At 34.2% G+C, this 22,425-nt stretch overlaps 4 protein-coding genes across 9 annotated transcripts; 2 read left to right on the top strand and 2 right to left on the bottom strand.

Moving 5' to 3' along the window:
- Window positions 1-84: 84 nt before the first annotated feature.
- Window positions 85-6,873, bottom strand: LOC8269800 (exonuclease mut-7). 5 transcript variants are annotated; one of them, XR_007214463.1, is made up of 12 exons: window positions 6,722-6,873; window positions 5,952-6,118; window positions 5,069-5,750; window positions 4,836-4,953; window positions 3,617-3,704; window positions 2,621-2,802; window positions 2,340-2,472; window positions 1,856-1,992; window positions 1,622-1,696; window positions 1,239-1,358; window positions 981-1,104; window positions 85-394 (listed from the first exon to the last, which is right to left on the bottom strand). XR_007214463.1 is itself a non-coding variant. In XM_048370290.1 (12 exons), exons 3-12 carry the CDS (start codon window positions 6,088-6,090, stop codon window positions 1,033-1,035), a joined length of 1,746 nt encoding a protein of 581 aa, XP_048226247.1. In that variant the 5' UTR covers window positions 6,091-6,118; window positions 6,311-6,391; window positions 6,722-6,808; the 3' UTR covers window positions 794-1,032. The 5 variants fall into 5 exon arrangements, 4 of the variants coding, with proteins under 4 accessions (XP_048226247.1, XP_048226245.1, XP_015570544.2 ...); XM_048370290.1 differs by lacking the exon at window positions 85-394 and adding an exon at window positions 6,311-6,391 and having other exon boundaries at window positions 794-1,104; window positions 6,722-6,808; XM_048370288.1 differs by lacking the exon at window positions 85-394 and having other exon boundaries at window positions 794-1,104.
- A 441-nt stretch (window positions 6,874-7,314) lies between these two features.
- On the bottom strand, window positions 7,315-11,738 carry LOC8269799 (exopolyphosphatase). 2 transcript variants are annotated; one of them, XM_015715059.3, is made up of 9 exons: window positions 10,554-11,738; window positions 10,028-10,201; window positions 9,740-9,781; window positions 9,573-9,653; window positions 9,361-9,480; window positions 8,670-8,759; window positions 8,397-8,572; window positions 8,118-8,233; window positions 7,315-7,817 (listed from the first exon to the last, which is right to left on the bottom strand). In XM_015715059.3, exons 1-7 carry the CDS (start codon window positions 11,733-11,735, stop codon window positions 8,510-8,512), a joined length of 1,752 nt encoding a protein of 583 aa, XP_015570545.2. In that variant the 5' UTR covers window positions 11,736-11,738; the 3' UTR covers window positions 7,315-7,817; window positions 8,118-8,233; window positions 8,397-8,509. The 2 variants fall into 2 exon arrangements, with proteins under 2 accessions (XP_015570545.2, XP_048226244.1); XM_048370287.1 differs by having other exon boundaries at window positions 8,118-8,276; window positions 8,397-8,759.
- A 3,500-nt stretch (window positions 11,739-15,238) lies between these two features.
- Window positions 15,239-18,601, top strand: LOC8269798 (calmodulin-binding protein 60 B). The gene is made up of 8 exons (XM_015714948.3): window positions 15,239-15,561; window positions 15,672-15,747; window positions 16,122-16,174; window positions 16,352-16,857; window positions 16,971-17,131; window positions 17,234-17,437; window positions 17,547-17,718; window positions 17,825-18,601. Exons 1-8 carry the CDS (start codon window positions 15,479-15,481, stop codon window positions 18,277-18,279), a joined length of 1,710 nt encoding a protein of 569 aa, XP_015570434.1. The 5' UTR covers window positions 15,239-15,478; the 3' UTR covers window positions 18,280-18,601.
- A 468-nt stretch (window positions 18,602-19,069) lies between these two features.
- On the top strand, window positions 19,070-21,106 carry LOC8269797 (dnaJ homolog subfamily C member 21). The gene is made up of 6 exons (XM_002512440.4): window positions 19,070-19,473; window positions 19,645-19,732; window positions 19,880-19,950; window positions 20,233-20,289; window positions 20,377-20,497; window positions 20,802-21,106. Exons 1-6 carry the CDS (start codon window positions 19,363-19,365, stop codon window positions 20,849-20,851), a joined length of 498 nt encoding a protein of 165 aa, XP_002512486.1. The 5' UTR covers window positions 19,070-19,362; the 3' UTR covers window positions 20,852-21,106.
- The last annotated feature ends 1,319 nt before the right edge of the window (window positions 21,107-22,425 follow it).

Below are 22,425 nucleotides of genomic sequence, written 5' to 3'. Positions count from 1 at the left end.
CACATTCACAATCTCGCCGCCCATCTTGATTCCTCCCCTTTGGGTACCTATCTCTCTCTTCTGTCTGCAACTATGGAAAGGTTGATTCAGAGAGAGAGAGAGAGAGGTTGGAGATTTTGAGTCTGGCTTTGGTTTTTATGTCTGAAGCCTTTTATCACGGAGAAAAGAGAGGTGGAGAAGGGAAGGTTTTGTGTTTTGCTAGATGATAGGAATATTAAATTAAGAAAGGTTTTTGAGATTAAAAATTTTTGATTTGTTGGACAAGCAGCGGTGGTAACTTTCTTCTTTGACAGATAGCATTGTTGACAGCCTGAGTTCACCGTTGTCTTCTTTAATAACAATTCTAGATCCCTTGTCCACAAATTTAACCAAGCCCTCACATATTAACTTCAGCCTGTATGTAATATGTATTTTTTATAACTTTTGTTCACTTGTATCCAAATAAATAAAAATTATCAAATTATTGTATTTATTAAATTTTTATTCATTTATATCTTAAACAATTATTTTTAATTTTATTTAAAAAAAAAAAAAGGGAATATCAAAATAGATGTATCGAGGTGAGATTGATCAAAAACATAAATAAAGGTGCACCATAAGTTAACAAAATAACTTAAAGGCTTAAATTAGTATAATTTACAAGTGAAAAAGATATGTATATTAACTAACTATACATATACAAGTAAAAACATCTGGTAAGAATTGACTAAAAATATTAATTTACTATTAACTAACTATACATATACATATACATATACATATACATATACATATACATAATCAGAAATATTAATTTAAATAAACTATAAATAGATATTTACCTCCAGGCCCAGGATCATGAGCATGGACTCGTTGGTTCAAATCAAAATATCCCTAACTAATAGACTTCATTAGTTTAGAAAAACTATTTTTATTTTCCTCATATCAATCTCTGGAAAATTCATTTTTGAGCTATTGTGCGTAATATGTACAGCGCATACCATCTATTGAATGAGCAAGAAAAATATGTCAGTCGCTAAACTTGCTGGATCTTTACTCCTGATGCCTCTTTAAGTTAAGTTTGAGTCCCTTCTTTCCTTTTTGGGGATTATCCATATGAGAAACCTGCATGTGAAACCAAGAGTTTGTACATAGAACAGCATGAAGATTAAAAAAGTAGAAGACCAATTGCATTCGAAAAGCCTAATCAGATATCTCCACACAAACTGACACGGTATTAGTATTACCAGCACACTTACAATATAAGATTTCCACTTGATCTTCTCATGCCCCCCCGAGATATCAGCAGGTTCAGAATGATTACGGATATGGTGGAATATTTGAATAAGTACAACAGCATCAAGAGCAGCATACTCCAGCTGTAAAATATATTGATTTAGTTCACTCGAGTTTCATCAGAATTTAGTTATCTCAGCTGCTAAATTAATGGTATCAATACTAGGATCAATCCTCACTAATATAGTTCATAGTTGGTAGAAGCAGATAAATGCATGTTCGTAGGGAGCATCTAGCTCTATTGAACAACTGGGTAGTCTTCCATAAGACCTTGATTTGTTTCCCAAGGCTTTTGCAGAGTATTAGGATATAGAATTATCATTTAAACAAGAGAAAAGAATCGTACCTGGTGCTGACTCAAAGGCCGCTGTTCCCAATTGCTATTCCGTCGAGTTTTGTTCAAACCTGCTCCTAATAATTTCTGATTTGAGGCAATGCAGACAACAATATATAAGAGAACAGATGCAAATAACAATGTTCATAAGCAAGTTAGAGAATGATGCAGGCATGAGTTCAGATAGAATACGGACTGCATAACAGTGACAGAAACTATTGGTGGTATTCTAATGTTTTTCAATACCTTTGCAAGACCTGACAGACCACCTCGGGGTTCTCTGCAGACGTTCTGAATGTCCAGTAACATTTCATAGTGCTTGAAGCACTTTAACTCTCCATAAGACTGAGCTAACTGTTTTGTATCACATTGAAAGTTATAACCTGCAAATCCACCAAGCTTATTAGCACCTTTCTTCATTTTCTAATTTTTCAGATAAGATACTTCATCAAGGATCAATAAAATATTCAAGAGAAAGTTTGTTGATATTTAAAGCTCCTGTTGGTAGGTACTAGCCAATGATTAATCCTCATTTCGATTAAAAAAATTAAGCATAAAAAGGTCCTAAAATCTAAGAGTTCAAAATACCCATAAAAAGCAAAGAAAACAAAGAGACCTCCTCATCTCCAAAATAGATCGAGATTTCAATCTTAAAAAGGCTTAAAATTTGCATGATGATGAATGATGAAAGGTAGTTCTCCTCCAAAGAATGTGTTTAGATATGCCATACCAAGTTTTAGAATTCTGGGAGACTGCAAAATCCGAGTTAGGCAGTTGTCTAAAGTATCCGGTACATCTTCAAATAACTTTATCAAGTCAAAGATGAAAACCATCTTATCAGAAGCAATTTGCATGATAGAAACCTGAAACATAAGACAACCATTTTCACTATAGATATATTTGAAATAAGACAGAGCACAACAAAGAAAAACCATTTTTAAATACTTTATATGTAACAGGTTAACAGCCACAAGGACCCTCCGAAGAAAATAACAGGCAATCAGTCATCACCTTGTTCGGTTTGCTGCCTTTCTCAAAATTGGGTTTCCATTCACAATCAAGACCCACAACTTTACATCCCTCAATGTGACCCGTTGCACCACATAAACCATCAACTTCATCAACCCAGACAATATCTTCAACAGCAAACTCATTAAGTTGCAGGAATCTACCATGTGGAAGACTTTCAAGTTCTAAACACCAAGTAGCACAAGTATAAGTGTCTTTCCATGACAAGTTGGATACTACTACATAATAACCACGTAAAATCATTCATTTCTATACAATTTATGATCGTAGCTATCCATTTCCCAGCAATGTTAAACAAATTACACATACACTAATTACTCGCCCACCACAACCATTTCTTGCATGACTCACCCCATCATAGCAGCAAGACATAATTATTACCAATCCTTGTCAATCTAAAGGGCACTTTCACATAGGGGCTCAACCAGCTTTTCTAACATAGGGTCCATTGCCCAACACATAAAATTTCAAGCAGCAAGCAGAGTTAGTTTCACCAAAAATCTGAAAGAATCAATCTAGAACAAAGAATGTACACTTCTTCGAGAGTCCAAAAGTCTATGAAATAACATAAAACGAATGTCCATTTTCCAAGACATTACAATATGCTAGTTACAAGTTAAATTTAAGAAATTAAAAATAAAAACTAGCAAAAAGAATAACAATATCTGATTTTCATCACGAAACCATCAGCACCTCTGACCATCTCTTGAATGAATGTAACATACAAGTGCTGCAATGACACTAAAAAGTTGTCATTGTACACAAATTGGTGTTGCTTTCCAAAATGAAGACTAGGAGGTCCGAAGTGCAATTTTGTATTGCAAACAATAAATCTAGCAAATATTCAAGAAAAAAATCAGGCCCAAGTTAATTAGTTGCCAATCCCTTCACAAGCATGATAAAGACAGAATAGTATGCCTGTCAAGCTAGAACGTGATGTCCAAGGATGCATACAGATACACAATGCACAAAGAGTACCTTTGCCTTTCAGAAAACCTTCAAGGGAGTAACGATCACAAAGTTCATCAACCTTCTCTGAGTAACCAGCCTCCATCGCCAAGTAAACCTATTAAAAACTTTTATAGCATTAGATTATATAATTTAAAGGTTAGTCAAAAGAATTTAATATAAAATCAGCAGAGCATGCATGCACTTGCCATTATTTCTCCAAATGATATGTAAAGCAAATAGAAACACAGTCCACTTAATTCTCAATGGAATTATAAAACACGTGAAAATTATTACTCTTGTCATAATTTACAAGCGTATTCTGCCTTGTTTTCATTTTTCTATCTGATTTTTGACACTGGTTTCCTACTATCAAGCACAAAAATGCAATAACATTAAAGGAAGGAATTAAAGCTAATTAACTATAGGGAAACAATGATGAGCTGGGTAATGGGGTTTATCAGAGGCCTTTATCACAGGCCCCATCTTAATCATCTACAAACATGCCAATAAATCCAGCTCATCAAAGTAGCCAAGTCAAACATGCAGACTACACTCATTATGTGCCCATATGAACATAGATGTTAAAATAACAGTTAAAAGTGGCAATAGACAATATAAGTTGCCAACGATTCAAACATGCTGAAATCATCTCTGCTCAAAAAACCAGATCTTGACCACCCTGCCCCATCAGATATAGCAAGACAGATTCCTGACCATCTCATTGCCAGTATTACCCAACACTTGGAGCTAAACATCCATCAGGACAACACCATTGATCTTTTTAAATACAGTTCGCCTACAAGGCATAAGACCCCAACTCAATGAACCAATGTCATAACCACTAATGAGGAATTTAAATGTTTCCTTCACCTTCACCAATCCTTATTGCTACATAGAACTGAAAGAGGAGAGAGAGAGTGCATGAATGCAACATAAGCAAAAACAATAATTGCAGAGTTATTTATGCAAAGATCAAATAATAGATACATGCAGAGCACGTTACATATTTGCATTTTCTATGAACAATGGATAAAAACCAGGAACCTACATTTTTATAACTATGAAAAAGGAAAAAAAAAAACACATTATTTCCTTATAACAAGGAGACACCGTTTCTTTATACCAAGGAACCAAAAAGAGCCAAATATGCCTTAGTGTATAAAACTGAAGACATATAACAAACCAATTGTGTCACATAGAGTAATACAAATACAGTATAACAACAACATGGCAAAAAACTACGAACCAAATATTCAACAAGTTGCCTATCACCATGTGTCTTTGCCTCAGCAAGATCCCATAGTGCCTTCTTTGCTAACTTCTTCAACAAGCTGCAAGTCAGTGAGATGTTTTTCTTATGCTCACTTGATTTAAACAGGAGATGGATCAAGGGCATAAGAACCCTATGAAAGAAAAGCTGAAAGAAAAGCTGAAAGAAAAGCAGCATAAATTATGGGAAATACAAGTAAATAAAAATACCTTTCTTTGCATTTATGGTATATATCAGGAAATTCTTCCTTCAAATTGTTTTTCTTTATTGTCTCATAAGCATGCTTTAGCATGTTCCTATCAACATATTCCTGAACAAGTAAACATAACATTGGCTTTCCCATAAACGTTGCCCATTTTTCAGCTGCTTGAGATTGTTTATTGTCCATCATTTTGAGAAGGAAAGACTGCCCAGACTGGCGTATAGAGAAGTGCTCTAATAGAGTGACTGCCGTCATATAGGACTGAGATTCTACCAACTTAAAAATATATTGTTCAACGAATTTTTTTGCAGTGTCAAACCTATTATCATTCCGGGCCTTTAACCGTTGAATTGCTGCCTCAATGTTTGTCAACTTGACATCAAAAGCTTCAACTATCTTGATAAGCAACCTTTCATCATGATCAACTAAGCCTCCCACAATATCTAAAAATAATTGAGCTGCTAGACCTTTTGCTTGCAAGGTGTCTTCTGAGGTGGGTGATAGTTTTAGAAAACGACGAAGAGCAGATACAATCAAGTGACTGAACCCTTCGGAATACAATCCAAAAATCGGCAGGACATGCAGGCAATGAATAACGAAAGTGGCAGGTCCAGGTTTGGGAGAATTATCTAATACCTGATGAACTTGTTGCTGAAGAGCTCTGAACTTCTTTGTTGCCTTACATGAGCCTGTGAAATGTGATCAGAGAGAATCATGAAACAAGAAAGACTAGAAAAGTACAAAAATGGTTCATGATTTAGGTTTTAATGCATACCACATATTCGGATTTACAAACAGATATAACAGTCCTCAAAAGGTCCAGAAAGTTAAAACGGTAAAGTCAGGGCTTGTCAAAGGAAAACTTTCAGAATGGAGCAAAAGGAACCTACCATGAATATAGCATTCTTTGAGGAGGTATAAGAATACCACAGGAGAAACATAAGTTAAGTCAGAAAAGGCATGTAAACAAATGGTCAATGTTTGGTTAGCTTTGTCTTTCTTGATGTCAATTGTCTCCTCCAAACCCATGCCAACCAAAAAATAAGCAGCAGCAATTCTATTAAACAAGATTAAAAAAAAAAAAAATTATTCAATGCCAGAAATTGATAGGAAAATGGCACTTTATTTCTATTGAAAAATTCAAAGCTCTGCAACAACCGTAAAAAAAAAAAAAAAAAAAAAAAAAACTATCACTCTACAGAAAATGCAGCCAATCTCTTGAAAGAACAACTATCTCAACGAGACATACATAATAGAGAAAATGTCGTTAGTTTATAAAACTAAGATTTGACTTCTATGTTGCTCTTTGCTCTCTGCTCTCATTTCAGTTCTGGGCAACCAAAAAACACAAATCTATCGTTTATATAAAAAAATAATAATAATAATTACCAGTAAAGCCAGTAAATAACATCAGAATAGCAGTAAAATAAACACACAGCTATGCCACTGCCAATCGCATTATTCATATGCGTGTTTGGCTTCCGAGAGAAGAAAATAGAGGAGGGCGAAAAAGTTCTTCTAGGAAAAGAAAAAAGGGAAGGAAAATTCGGTCTATAACATTAAGAGATAAAAATTTCCTCTCCCTCTTTTTCTTTTTTCTCGGCAACCAAACAAACAGTGCAACGAAGTAGAAAAAAAGATAAAGAAAGAAAGAACTTACCGAAGGCGAAATGGCTATGCGAGTCTCTCGAAAATTGTAACTGTAAAATGCGTGCTGCTCGGTGTGGGGTGGAGTGTATGTAAATATGTATATGACTTGACATAACAAACGGCGGCCAAAAGGAAAATAAGCTACTAATATAGAATTATAAATAAATAAATATAAAGCAGCATTGATTCAGTGGTTGCTGGTGCACTGAATATTGCGTGTGCTGCGCTTCCTGTTACTTGAAAATGGATATGGGAAACCAAATATAGAAAATGATATCTTTTGGGCTTTTCGACTTTTTACTTATCCCTCTCTGTGTTTTAACAGATTTGAAAGCTCAGTTTCAGCAGAAAACTGACAATTCTATGCTATCCTTTTTTTTTTACTTTTAAAAATAAATAATTAAAAGAATTAATTAATTATTGAATCGCTTTCCAAGTTTAGGATTAGGAGGACCCACTAATTAACTTTCTGACACATCAGCTACACGTACTGCGATTATCCTAAAAATTGATATACTTGTTATTAAATATTTGTAAGTTTGATTTTGATGTTGTTTTTGTTGCTGTGCCACCTTAGTTTATTTAAATAATATAAAAGCAAGATAAGATGGTGAATTCTTTAACAATGTCATCAATCAAATACCAAAAACAAGAGCAATAAGTAGTCACCGGATACCCCACTTTGCTCACATGGCTACTGGCTGCCATTGAATACATATATCAATCACATGCCTCCATTAATATTTTCACATACATGAAAGGTCTTTTCCATTGATGTCATTGCAAATCCCCTTTTCTTTTTTCTTTTTTCTTTTTTCTTTTTTCTTTTAACAGTGTTTTCTAATGGAAATATCATCACTTCTAGCCCTTTACCAGGCTCCTCACTCCCACTTCATGCATTTGGATGTCATGAAGTTAGCATCAAGCTCTCTCTCTGTCATACTTTGACCCCGTTTTGGTCTATCAAGGTTAGCAGTATCTGTTGGGTAAGCGCCTAATGCTTGTATTGTAATTTTGCTACTCCAAGGGCCATTCACTTCTGGTATTGACCGTTTTGCATTTTCTGCTGCTACCGCTTGGCACATTCCCCTCTTTAACTGCATAGGCTATGGATATCAATAAGACCCAGTACAGAAATGAAAGCCTAGATTCGTCGATATCAAGGCACACAATATGAGGAGCTGTTCCCCTACTATTCTAAGAAAATCCATAATCAAATGTCATCATATTACAGTAAACAATAAAAATACTTAGTATCAAACTATTGACTTGTTTTATCGAGTTCAATGACATATTTTTCCACTAACAATGGGATTCTTAAATCTCCCTCTAGTAAAATCAGCAACAAGGATGGCATGAATTGACAACACATATAAGAATATATGAAAATGTAAATTATGACATACCAGAGTGGCTGAAGCTGAAAGCCAAAGACTACTATAGTCCTCATCTCTCTATGTCATCTTAGCAAGCTCCAACCAAGTCACTAAGGGAATGGTCTGTGTTCAGCAGCACATCTAGACTGCCATGAGAGAGAGGGCGAGAGAAGGGAAACATATCTTTAACTGTTCTTGTTAAGAAATAAAAGAAAAAGATATTTATATACTCTTACAAATATTCATGATCAATGTGACAAGTAATGCAGATTTGCAATTAAATTTTAAATAAGGACGATGCAGACATACCAGGTAGTAGTTTGTTCTCAAGGTAATCAGCATGGATCAATTAATGTAATCCAGTTCACGAGCTTTATAGGTTTTTATAACAAACTGAGGCTGACAATTGTGCAAGTAATATTTCATCTTTTTGATGATTCTGAAGTGCATGGCAACACCTCAACCAACAACTGTTCCTGGAAAAGCTGAATACAAACAAAAATGGTAGTCGAAAGGAAAATATTGCAATCTTAACCATATTGATCTGCTGAAGAATAATTAGTAGTGGACGAAAAAACATACAGTTTTGAACTGTTCTAACTCCTTTTTCAGTTTTTTCTCCATGTCCTTTCCTGCAAACAAAGCAGTTGGGCCCCTGGTCTCCCTGAATACCTACAGAAAACCCTTAGGTCAACTTCTATAAAAGTTATTGAGCAAGGCAGCACATGAGAGCTGACCAGGTGATATATGGTGATGGAATGAAGCTTCAATATCAAAGAAGGAAAACAAGGAATGTGCTCCGTGATGCTAAACACAATAACTAACAAACTACAATAGCAAAAGTAATATGTGAATGTTCGCAAGCATTGCACAAGGTTTTTATTTCCTCTGTTATCCATATAATTTTGTATTTGCCTTACATACATAATATTTTTTTCCATGATATTAAATTTTAATTCTTACTATTGCTCTCAACTAATATCATGCCAAAATTGAGTACCATGTTGAAAATAGATGAAGACAGCTTGTACATTAGCTACAAACTATCCACATTTCTGATTCCTGCAAAAACTTAATGCAGTACTCACATCACACACTCAATGTCAGTTGCATTGAGTAATCATCTCCATACACACATGTATTAAGACAACAAGTCTGCATTCGCAAAAAATAAATTACTATGACAGTGAAAACAGAAGAAACTACCCTCAAGCTGCACCTTATATATTCCTAGCATACAAGCATCTGTACAAAATACTAGAACAAAACATACCAGTTTGAATCCTTCATCAGAGTGTAAAAATTCCAAATCTTGGAAGTTCAAACAGTTAGTTTTCTGTAAAATAACAGATATCCGTATGATGATACAAAGAATTCTGAATCTCCTCTTTGACTGAAACAATACAAACATTGATTTAAAAGTGAGCACCTTTCTTCTCAGCTATGAAACAAATGAAGGATGTTTATAAGAAAAAGTACAAAGACCTCTTTAGAAATCCCAACCAAAGTGGAATGATCAGACTCTGGGAATTTTTTCCTGTGATGCCTTGTGAGCAGAGCTATTAACTGCGAAAAGTTTATTACCATAGAGAGCATTCTAGGAATATGAATATTGAGAACAGAGAATGGATATCATAATGTATAAAATGTACCTCGACCTCTTCAGTACTATATCCATGAAGACAATTGCCATTCTGCACAATAAGATAAAATTCATCAGGTATGCAGATCATCTATAAAAGTTGCAGAACTCCCTAGGCATCTCCATGCATAGAGAGCATTACAGTTCATATAAATAATCTGCCACTCAAGAAAATATATATATATATATCTTCATTAGACTCGGTAAAATAGATATATCGCATACATGCACAGTCATAGAGAGCATTGTTTAGGGTCAGAGCTGACCCTTATGTGCCTGAGAAGAACATTACACATACCATGATAATCCGATAAGTCTGCTTATGGTGACCCTTTTTACCAAGACAGAGCCCTATGTTGTGAAGTAAACAGGCAGCTTCTAGACACTGAAGACTCTTTTCATCCAAGCTCAGGTTAAACTTAACTTGATTGTCAGCAACCTCTAGCCATTTTCTCAAGCCCACAAAAATCTCCTGCAGCAATCACCAAGTCATTGGATATCTTAAACATAAAATTCTAATTGGCACTAACAGTAACATTGAACTTATATCTGTCGCAGAGTAATATTACTATGATCCATGAGCTTATCTTTACTCTACGAAAATGCAATCAAAGCAACTTCCATACCATTTTTTGATGAAAAATATGCCTCAATTCCTTGAACAACTTTTCCTAAAATAAACAACAAAAAAATGCCAAAAGGTCTTCCTTCTAGTTTTGCAAATTTAAGATATGATAAAGTAATTGGAGAGAGTGGAAAATCAAAATATGAAACAAAACCTAAAGCCAATAAGAAATTAAATAAAGCTAGAGAGTTGAGATTACACTAGCAATGGTAGCACATTGTGCTGCAGACTTGATTCTCTTCTTCTCACTGAACCTTGTTGCAAGTCTTACAACAGAACGCCACCTCGCATTAGCATTCAAATCATAACCTTCAAAAACTCTAGCCAAGGCTTCAGCAATAACACCTTCTCCCAAAGCATATCCAGAGACCTCCATCTCTTTAATTCCAAGCAACTCAAATATCTCCTCCAGTAACACTGAACCAGCAATAATGAACTCTGATCTTCTCTTAAAAAACTCATCTCTTTTACTCTTCTCACTCTCTCCTTCATTACAGAACCTCTCAACTAAGCACTTCAATTCTCCATCACCAAACTTCCAATCCCTCTTACAATCACTATACAAAACCTCATTATCATAACCTAAATTTTGTCCAAAACCATAAAAAACAGCCTTTTCAATGGACCTAATAGTCCCTGAAGTCCCAACAGCAACCTCAAAACCAAAGTCCTTAATTTTCTCAACTAACCCGCTTTCCTTTATAACTAACTTAACAAACTCTTTAATATCCGAAATCTTATCAAACTTCTGAGTCAAACCCACATGACCTAACTTTAAAGAAACAGCAAAAATAACAATCCCTCTCTCTCCTATAACAAACTCAGTAGACCCACCTCCAATATCAATAACCAAAACTCTTCTATCAAAAAAGTTCAAAAATTGAAGCATACCCAGATAAATAAAGCTTGCCTCCTCCTCACCAGTCAAAACAACAACCTCTAATCCTGTACTTTGAAAAATTGCTTTGCAAAGGTCAATTGAGTTATTTGCTTCACGCATTGCTGCAGTGGCGACACAGCGGGTTTGATGAGGAGAGATGTTGTGGGATTTGAGAATGTGATTGAATTCTTGGAGGCAACTGAGAGCGCGAGAATGGGATTCTGGTGAGATTGAAGTGGAGAGGTCGCGGCCTAAGCATAGTGGGTTTTTGTGGCGATCAATTGTGAGGAATTTGCCTGAAGATGGGTCTGCTTGGATTATTAGCATTTTGAATGAGTTTGTGCCCATGTCTATTGATGCAAAGAGATTACTCGATGATGCAGTCATGGCTTTTGGAGGGTTTTGTTTGTTAATTATGGATACGAAAGGGAGCTTCTTCATCAGCGGAAAGACGAATACAGACGGTGGCCTCCAACGACTTTTTTTTTTTACGGATATCATATGTATTTTATTGTATTAATTTTTGCATTTTATATTTAATATTTAAACTTAAAATATTTTCAATATATTATATATATATATATATATATTAAATTTTTATTTTAAAAATTAACAGTATAAAATATCACTTCAATATAATATTTTACCCTTTAAATATAGAATTAAAAATTATTTTATATATCAAATTTCACTCTCTATCTTATATTCAATAATTGTATTTCAAGGTTTTATAGATTTAATTTAATTAGTATTTATTATTTTTATTTCTCAATTTATAAAAACAACAAAAAAACTAAAATTATTACTATAAAAATAAAAGACAGATAAAAATAAAATATAAAAAATATTAAATTTAAATAAAATATTTTATTTTTTATATATAATTTATTTTTAAGATATTTTTATTTATAAAAAATTATTTTTTAAAAATAAAAAATATTATTAGGACATTCTTAGTATATATTATATATTAAAAATATTAATATAAATTAAACTATTGTGATTTTTTACCTAAACTGAATACTTACTAGAGTTATATATATATATATATAAAATGTTTTTGTTGCTAATTTTTCTACAAAATCACTTGTATTGGTAAAACTATCATCGGGACTAAATGCAAACGGCGAACCGGGGAATAGGGGTGGCCATGGCCCCCTAGCTTTCAAAATCTTTTTCTTAAATTTATGTAATTCTTTTTACGTTTTCTTCAGCTCCTATAAAATTATTAGATTCTTTTTATACTTATTTTTTACATTTATTATAATAGATATGACATTTTTTTTTTATTTTAAATAAATTTTTAATTTCATCCCTGACCGGATGATGGTGTTTTTTTATAATTAGTATTGTATATTAAAATAATTTTAAATTCATTTAGCCTTGCCATAGAAAATAATAATTATATAAATTCATTTTTTAAATAAAATAAATATTATATTTAATAAATAAAATTGCAGAATAATATCCATGAAAAATAAAAAATATATATTAAAATTGAAATAGACATTATCATCTATTATTTGAGCAATTTTTTTAAAAAAAAAATTATTAAAAATAATTAATAAATATAACTTTTGATAGATAAATAAATACAACTATATTCAATAAATATATAATAATCTTGTTATAAATATGACTTTTTCCTTTAAACTTCAATAATCTTGTTAACGAAACAATTATATACAGTATTTTAGCTGCGTTTGGCGCAGCGGCAATAAACACATTTCATTCGGTGACTATATTGAGCTACAAATCAACTTCATTGTCATTTGACGAGTCTTTAAAAAAATCTAATTCTTTGAATACTATAATTAAACTCATCCTAGCTTCCATAATAAAAGAAAAGACAAACACCCATAAAAGAAAGACGAAACAAAATATTTATAATATTTAATTAATAAAATTAATAAACAACAAAAAAAATAAATATAAAATAAAATCCTAAACGAACTTTTACCCGAATTTACTACTAAAGAAACATAAGAAATTTTTGCAATCAAAATCTATAAGCTCTGACCATTTATACAAATAAGATGGAAATATGATTTAATTATTTTATTGTAATTGAAAAAATTAATAGGAAAAAAGAAAATAAAAAGTGTACCTTCCATGGCAAGAAAACTACCGACCGTAATAGAACAAAATGAAAAAATAACTCTTGTAGCTATGATTATTTCTCCTCCTTTTGATTAACCTTTCAAATTTGGGCAATTTAAATCCTCCAAAACTATGTAAAAGAAAAAGAAAACTGTCAGTGGAATCTAAACAAAAAGATCCCATTAGTCAAGGAGAGGCACTTGCTTACATATATCTATAAAAACCGAATATTATTATACAAAAGGAGAAAAGTAATAATAAAAATAGTTGGTTAGTTCCAAGAATTTTCTCTGATCAAAGTAATTTTCCGAGAAAATGCATCTTATAAAAAGTGGGCGAGGCCTACATGGAAATTTAAATCAGGGTCGCCGGAAGAAGTTGCATGTGATTTCTCCTCTTCGACGACTTGACTAATAAATTAACCTCAAAAAGAGTTGGACTAACTGCAACTCTCCAGCAGCAGCACTTGCGGATTTGCAACAGAGTCAGTGTTTCTCAAGAATGACTCTTTTTTTTTTTTTTAATTTTTTTTTCTTTTGTTGCAGTTATTAATTTACACGTATCCGACATTGATAATGACAGAGTAAGCTTAGTGGAACTATACTAATACATCTGCTCTCTCTTACCTTTCAAAAACTTTTAATGGGGGCATCAATTTATTAATGTTTATTCTTACCAAACGCGTGAAATTTGTACTCAGTTGTGTTTTCAGAAAATTTCAATATAATCCCATTAACACCTTTATAGCTAATACTTTCTTCTAATTATATGATTTTCCTAATTGGAATGAAAGTTAACCACAGACCGTCCCTTATTTGAGAAACGTCATCTTCTTGTTGATCTTTCACCATAAGAAAAGAATCGCAAGGGCCGGATCGGGTCACGGCTAGCTTCAACTTGATTATCTATTTTCATTTGTGGAGTTGGAATCGCTAGTTCAAAAACGCGTAGATTTGAATTTAAATTTGTAATACATCAATTTATTAAAATTTGCAAGAGATTCGTAAGTTAGTGAGATGGAGTTGTGGTGGAATCCGATTAATTAGCCAAAAGAAGTAAAATATGTAGATAAATTGAACTCCACTGGAGTAGGAATTGCGATTCGAGTTGCTTGTCAATTCACGGTGATGGGTTAAAAGAGAGTATAGCGTATGATTTCAGAAAGCAAAATTTTGTTTTATGGGAATAGAAGCCTGAACATTAGCTAGCTAGCTGCTGTATGGCTACTTTCATCAGGCCATATACAAAAACAAAATTCAGTTTCAGTTGAGCTATGATGTACGTGCGAAGAGTACGTACTAATAACAGAAGAAAAGGTGGAATTCAATTGAAATTCAGATTTGCTTCGAGTTTGTTTCATTCTTGCTTTACATCTGGTTTTTCTTTAAAGAAAAAAATTAAAATTGTGGGTCTATTCTCAAAAACGCGGTAACCCAGAAATTTTATCTGCAATTTCCCGACGACTTTCTATTCTCCATCTACTACTCGCTTTAACGCGTCAGTCACCGGTTTAATTTTGTGTTTATTTTTCTCCAATCTCTCGTTATCATTACAAAAAATGATCATTTCTTTAAAAGCTGCATTTATCATTTGATTTATACAGGTGATGTACTTTTCAAGCATCACGCGGTTAGTTCGTTACCTAGAATTTCAAGATTTTCAAGGTCTTTTTTTATTATTATCATTATAAATAGATCCAAACTCTTATTTGTCCTTTCACTTAATGCCAGTTTGATTAGTAGTTAAGTACTAGGTTCTTGATACTTTGGAGTATCCAAATATATAAATGTTTTACAATTTGCAAGAAAAAAGATAATATATATATATATATATATATGCCCTTTTTAGAGTTTTCTTGTTTCTTGTTCATCAGCTTTTGAAAACTTTCTTGGAATATGATTCTTGACTTTTATGTGATGTATCATTGTTTCTAAAGCGTGTCTTTTTTCTAGGAGAGTTAGGATTCAATCGAAACTTCTATGTACCTTCTTCCCTTTCATTAAGTCAAATCTTAAAAATCTTTGCTTATTTATACACGTATAAGGTTGTTTGGTGTTGGTAACTCTTTGTTCTTTATATCAAAATCTGAAGTTGAGGTTTCTTTTCAAGGACATTATTGTTTCTTTGTTTTTGAGTTCTGTCTGATGGTGACAAAGAGGTATCTTTATGGTGATGCTGAGAGTGGAACTGAAGAAGCTTCAGCTCACGACTCTAAGCGGTTTAAGAAGTAGGTCCTTAATTCTTTAAGCTTTAAGTGTATGTTTTCCATGTTATGCTTCTGTTTTTTCAGCTGTTATATTCAGGTTTTGATGTGGGTTTTTCTTCTTGTGTTGGCAGTGTCATTAGAGACGTGCTAGGTATGCTTTCAGTTGAGGATATGGCGGCAAAGATGGAACCTTTTCTTAGAAGAGTGGTAACATATGATTATTCCATGTTCCTTTTCTTTATTTCATTTCAGCTCAGGCATATGCTGATTAGCTTTGTATTTATAGTAACTTCAATAAAGCAGAGCTTGTTTTTATTCCTTTTTATGTCCAACGGCGACTTCACAATAAAAAATGGCCAACTTAGATGATTTTTCAAAGTCAATGAATTAGCTGATTGCCTTCTTCTTTTAGTCTTTATTAGTTGATGTACCAATGGGAATAATTTGCATCTCTTGTTCTTTGAGCATATCAGAAACATAATTTGATTGAAACAGCTCAAATTCTTGATTTCAATCACTTTTACTAGCACTTATGCTTTTAATTATCTAACGGAAGTGCTTCTGCTTGTCTTGTTCATTAGGTGCGAGATGAGGTGGAAAGAACTGTTTGTCGCATTCTTCATCCATCCTTCAGGTTAGTCCATGTATATCAATTGTCTCTAATTTTGCTCATCTGTTATCAGGATTTTGGTTCCCTAGAAAGTTGAACATGAAAAATGAAGCAGTCGAATAGAGTTTTATTGGATTAAGACATTATGTGACAGGACTAACCGAATTATACATATGATTTGCTTGTATTTCTTTGTTGTAGACCTCCATTCAATCAGAATGAAACAACAGGAGGAAGAGGCTTCCTGCTGCGCTTCGTCAACAAACCGCCTTCTACCATTTTTACTAATAGCAGAATAGAAGCGGAGGATGGTAGTCCCATCAGGATAGAATTGTGGGATGCTAACCGCAAGACCCTTGTCACTTCTGGTCCTCTATCTTGTATGAAGATTGAAATTCTTGTCCTTAATGGTGATTTTGGCTTGGATGACCTAGAAGACTGGAGTGAGACTGAATTCAATGCCAGTGTTATCCGTGAAAGAGAGGGTAGAAGGCCACTGGTGACTGGAGGAGATCTGAATGTTACGCTAAGAGGTGGAGTTGTTTCGATAAGTGATGTTGCTTTTACAGATAATTCAAGTTGGCAGAGGAGTCGAAAATTTCGTTTGGGAGCTAAACCTGTGTCCAAAATTAGCGGTGAAAGTGGTGAAGCTAGGATAAGAGAAGCAAGAAGTGAAGCTTTCGTGGTCAAGGATCATCGCGGAGAGTGTAAGTTCAACACTTAAAACTTCAGCTGTTTCCTGATGTTTATTAATGAGATATCAGCTTTTTTGCAAGATCTGTAACTAAAAAGACTTAAAACCTAATCTGTTAATTTTCAGTGTATAAGAAACATTACCCTCCGCAATTGGATGATGAAGTATGGCGTCTGGAAAGAATAGCAAAAGACGGCTCATCCCACAAGAAGCTGGCTGAGTTGGGAATTCGCACTGTGAGGGACTTTCTTCAACGTTATGCAGTTAATCCCCCTGAACTCCGCAGAGTAAGAGAGTCTCCTCTGCTTAACCCTTCCGGTTGTTTTCAGAGTCGGATGAATATTTCTCTTTATGATTCCATTGAAACTGATAACTCAATCTGATCACAGGTGCTTGGAGGTGGAATCTCAAACAAGATATGGGATACAATTATAGAGCATGCAAATACTTGTGTTCTTGATGAAAAATTGTATGCTTACTTTGAACCTGAACAAAGTGTTGGGCTGATTTTCGATTCCGTATACAAGATCATAAAAGTAACATTTGATGGTCAGACCTACGAGCCTCTGGATAAACTTACTCCTCCTCACAAGGTAAGTACTTAAAGGCCATTACAATGTTCAGTTTCATTCAAAAATTCGTTCATTAGGGATGTGTCTGCAGTTTATCTGATTGTTCAACATTTGTGTTCAATATTGGCAGGCTTTGGTGGAGAACTTAAAGCGACAAGCTTATAACAATGTGAAAGAGTTCATCTTGATTGATGCTCATGCTATTTCAGGCCCTTCAAGGACTTTGACATGTCCTGGATCTGATTCATATCATGATCAAAATCTCGGTCTGCAGCAACCTGATCTCCCAGTGGCACGAAAAGGTATATGACTTCAATTAATTGTTGGATTCTATTTATATAGTTTCTATTATGTTTAATAACTTTGGTTCGTGTATGAAAACTAAACCGGCGGTTACTTTGTGTTCAGATGAACCAGAAATGCTGATTGATTTCAACACCGCTGGGAGTGCGAATCACTTGTTTCAATCACCACTAAGGAACAGTTTCAAATTGGGGGATTTGTTTTTACCCTGCACAGGAGAAAGCACTTGGCAAACAAGTGTTTCACAGTGGCATATCCCGACTAATCAATTGACACCTGAGGAAATTTTGCAACCTCAAACATCAAACTGGTCTGCTGGTAACTCGCCGGGCTGCAGCTGGGGACAAGGGGATACTTTTATATTCAGTTCAGGAAACGAAGAACTAGGTTTTATTTCTGCTCATCCAAGATTTAGTGTACATATGTCGAGAATTAGAAAACCAAAAGCAGGGTGGTGTAAGCTACGAGCTGCTATCATGAAGTGGGGATCGGTTAGGCGAGACATTGCTGCTAAAAGAATGTGGCAAAGCTTCTGTCATGTAGATTACCAAACTTGTTAGTAAATCAAGCATCTCAAGGTTTATAGGAGAGATAAGCTCTCTCCTAAGGTCAATCAGAGGTGGTCATTTTAGATTTTTAGTTTTTCCTGTATTTCTTGGAATTTGCTTTGCTTTCTTGTAAAAAGGTGCAGAGTGTTAGCTTAGTTTTGTAGCTTATTTATGTATCTCCTTTTACTCTGTTTTTTTTATTTTTTTTCCTTTTTCCCTAAAGCCTTCTTGTAAGAAAAGAAAGTGCAGAAGAAGGGTTCTTGTACAAATTGTCGATGATCAAAAGAAGTGATCAGTTTTTTCAATGTTAAGCTTAACTTTTCACTGTGCTTTAGATTAATTGAACATTAACTTTTGAAATGTTCTTTATTGGCAACGTTCTGTCGGAGTAAGTTGCAGAAATTTTAAGTATTAATTAGATTAAATTACAGATTAAAAATTTTAAATTAATAAAATAGTATGAATTTAGAAGGATAAATATGTATTTAACTAATCAAATTACACATTGACACCAGTCGATTAGAAGGAGGAGGAGGAGGAGGAGGAGGAGGAAAACAAGCAACTTCTTGTTCTTGATTATTGCGTTTTAAATAAATCTTGTTTTATTAAAAGAGGAAAAGCAAATCAGGATTAAACAATAATTCCGCCAACGGACGTAAACAGGCAGCGATAAGTGTAAAAGTAACGCTAACATTGATGGCAAAACCAGTAATTATATAATATTAGAGTGGCTATTATCAAAATCGCAAAGAAAATATCTTCATCTCTCAAAGACTAACAATCAGACAGAAATCTCTCGAACTTTCCCCTTGCATAAATACATGGCCTCTTAAAAAATAAAGTCTCGGAAGATATTTTATTTTCGCTCTCACTGTCTCTTTCTCTCTCCTGCCCTTAAAACCACCACCACCACCACCACCACCACAACCACCATCAGCAAACACAAACAGACAACAATAAGAAGCTATGTGTGTTTTTGGTAATAAAGGTACGGAGATCAACAGCTCGGTTTAGTAATTGGAGTGCTGGATTTTAAAGCTTACTGCTGGTGTTAAAAGGATTCTGGCTTTTGCTCTGGTGGTAAGTTGAGAGATTATGGATCGAGAAGGAGGATCCAACGGCGGATCTTGCTATTACTCTGTTCTTGGGATTCGTCGCGATGCCTCCTTCTCTGATATCCGTACTGCTTATCGCAAACTCGCCATGGTATTAATCACGACAACGCCGTTTCCTTTGCTCTCTGTTCTTTTTTTTTTTTTTTTTGGGTCAAACTGTTCTATTTTTTCTGTCACTGCAAATGTAATGTTGCCGGTTATTGTGATTAAATTAAAAAGAAAAGTACATTGAAACTGTGATTTTTTTTTCCTGTAACTGAAGAAATGGCACCCGGACAAGTGGGCTGGGAATACCGCGGTGGCCGGAGAAGTGAAACGACGGTTTCAGCAAATCCAGGAAGCGTATTCCGGTAAATTCATATTAATAATCATAATATTTCTTCTCATAAAAATATCTTAACGCCGCAATTTTTCCGTTTATTTACTTTTTCACGCGCATGCTAACTGCCGGTAACTGTTCGTTTATTTATTTATTATTATTATTTTTTTTTTTACAGTTTTATCTGACCAGGCTAAAAGATCGATTTACGATGCTGGGCTTTACGATCCTCTGGAAGAGGAAGACGACGTACGTATAAAAATCTCTTCTCCTTTCAGGCCAAGGCTAAAACGATGTCGTTTCTGTACCGCTAATCACTAAACTAAACGACATCGTTGAAACGATCGCCTTGGTTTACTTTGCTTTTTTTTTTTTTATTTTTTTTTTACTGTTGCGTATTTCATCCCTTCAAGACATGGTTCTCTGCCCAAATGATTGCTTTGCAAAATTTGCAATTTTAGCCTTTTTTTTTTAATAAAAAAACAATTGTCTAGATGACCCATGAACTTCTGTAAAATTTTAAAATAACAGGACTTTTGTGACTTTATGCAAGAGATGATCTCCATGATGAACAATGTCAAAGACGAGGTACAGACTGTATTTCCCTTTAGTGCCCCTAATAATTTGATCAAATAGTAATTATAATCTCAGCTCGTTGGGTGTTTGATTGAATAGGGAGATAGCTTTGAAGATCTTCAAAGGATGTTCGTAGAAATGGTGGGTGGAGATGGCGTGGGGGTTGGGATTAATGAAGATCAAACGGATATAAAGAGGGCACGCGTTAATCCATCCAAAGGTAATACGGTGAAGCGCAACACCTCTCGCTGTTGATGCACATGCCATTTTGACCCCTCTCTGTGTACTGTAATCTGAATCTAATATCTGCCATTTTAATTTAATCTAAGAGAAGCCTAACTCTGGGATGGTTGGTTGGGGGGGAAAGAATTGGGTGCCTTTTATTGGATAGTTAGCTCAGATAAGTTAGTTTGGTTTCTTAATGTTTTATTATATAATATTTGTGACTACTTTATTAGAAAAGCTTTAGTGCTTCCATGGAATAAAATTTCTAAGTTTTCCCCTTTTATTTATTCACATTTCAGATGTATGCTATATGCTCTTGTTGACTGGAAATGATGGAGTAGAGCTCTAGGTCTAATTTGCCTAATGCATGACTTGAGGTTCATATGGGTCCTTCCCTTGGCTCAAAATAATGGACAGACATCTCAGGAAAAGATCGACATTTGTTTCGCATGCTAAATTGTGTTTTATATATATGTATTTAAAATTTTTTGGATGGGTTTGTGAATCCGAATCCAAAGCCAATTCAAAACGCATACCATTCTCGAGGCGTCAGTGCTGTGGTTTCTTTCGTTAAGAACGTAATGTTATATGTTTTTAAAATTCATATTCCTTTTAACAGTTTTAGGTAAATTAAAAATTGTAACATTCATCTTTTTTAACTTGGCAATAAATTTTAATACAATTCATGAAATTTTTTAAATTCCAGACAAAAAAATTACCTTCATCTTTACACGTGGACTGCAAAAGGAGAAGCCTAAACTTCTCCAGGATTCAAATGGAAATGGAAGTACATTTCATTTACATTTACTTTGTTTTTTGTTTACCGTTGAATGGCAAAAATATTGAGGTCTCAAATAGTTGGAAGACGGAGCCAAAAAGGCTGCAAGGGGTTCAGAATTTCATATGATTAAATCATGCAGATACTTAATGGTGGTTCTGATGTACTAGCAGTATCTTTCTATTAAATGAATCTTGATCTTTGGCAAATAATAATAATAATAATAACAATGTTAGTGGTTCACGTTGATGGATACTAGGTGCAATTGTCGTTTACTCAGGTCCGTTTGTTTGTAGTGTGTCAGTGCCTGGTGGAGCCTCCTACTTCCTGCAACTGGCACCTTCCTTTTCAGCTTATAACTGCTCGGCCTGTCTCTCCTTCGGTCTGTCTGACATCATTATTTTAAGCTAATATATAACAGGAACTCAGTCCCTTCTGTCTTGCCTTGCCTTTTCTTCTTTTTTCTTTGCCATCTTATTTTCTTCACGAATAATACTGTCTGTTTGGGTCTGGTATTCTGCTCGGCCTTTTGGTCCATCAGTGGAAGAAAGAGAGCTTATTGAAAAGAATTGCTAACTCTCCCAGTTCTTTTGTCCAAAATTTGCTAGTTACTTGGGCGGTTTGTGATGGACTAAATTAAGCACACTTATAAAATTCATTCCTGAAAATTGATCTTTTTTCACACTGATAATGCTTGATCGAATTCAAATTAGATGTTACTAATTAAAGATGCCATCCCAAAACATTATACCTAACTTTTCTCAACAGGCTGCGGTCATATGCTGGAGCAGCCTGTGTCTCTCTGATAACAAAGCGTAACTCAGGAGACCCAATGCATTTAAAAAAAAAAAAAACACCAGAATCCATCTGCTAGCTGCTAAAACCCACCAAGTTGGGCTACGGTTTCCTCCTGTGGACCCTGTTTTCAGTTTGGATAGGCCGATGATGTAGCTGAAGCCTACAGCAGTCTATAAATTATTTTTTATATATTTGCAAATAACAGATGAAAATTAAAGCGCGTATTAAGAGAAAAAGAAAGAAGAAGAAATAGGATAAATATGAAGTCGGTCTACTGAGTTTGTTTTCTTAGTCTAATTGGAATAAAATACTATGCTGTCTTTTATTTAATTCACATATTACTACAC

Source organism: Ricinus communis, chromosome 10 (assembly GCF_019578655.1).
Source record: "Ricinus communis isolate WT05 ecotype wild-type chromosome 10, ASM1957865v1, whole genome shotgun sequence".
Classification (NCBI taxonomy): Eukaryota; Viridiplantae; Streptophyta; class Magnoliopsida; order Malpighiales; family Euphorbiaceae; genus Ricinus; species Ricinus communis.
The sequence above is the reverse complement of the archived record's forward strand: the minus strand, read 5'-3'. Positions and strand labels throughout refer to the sequence as shown.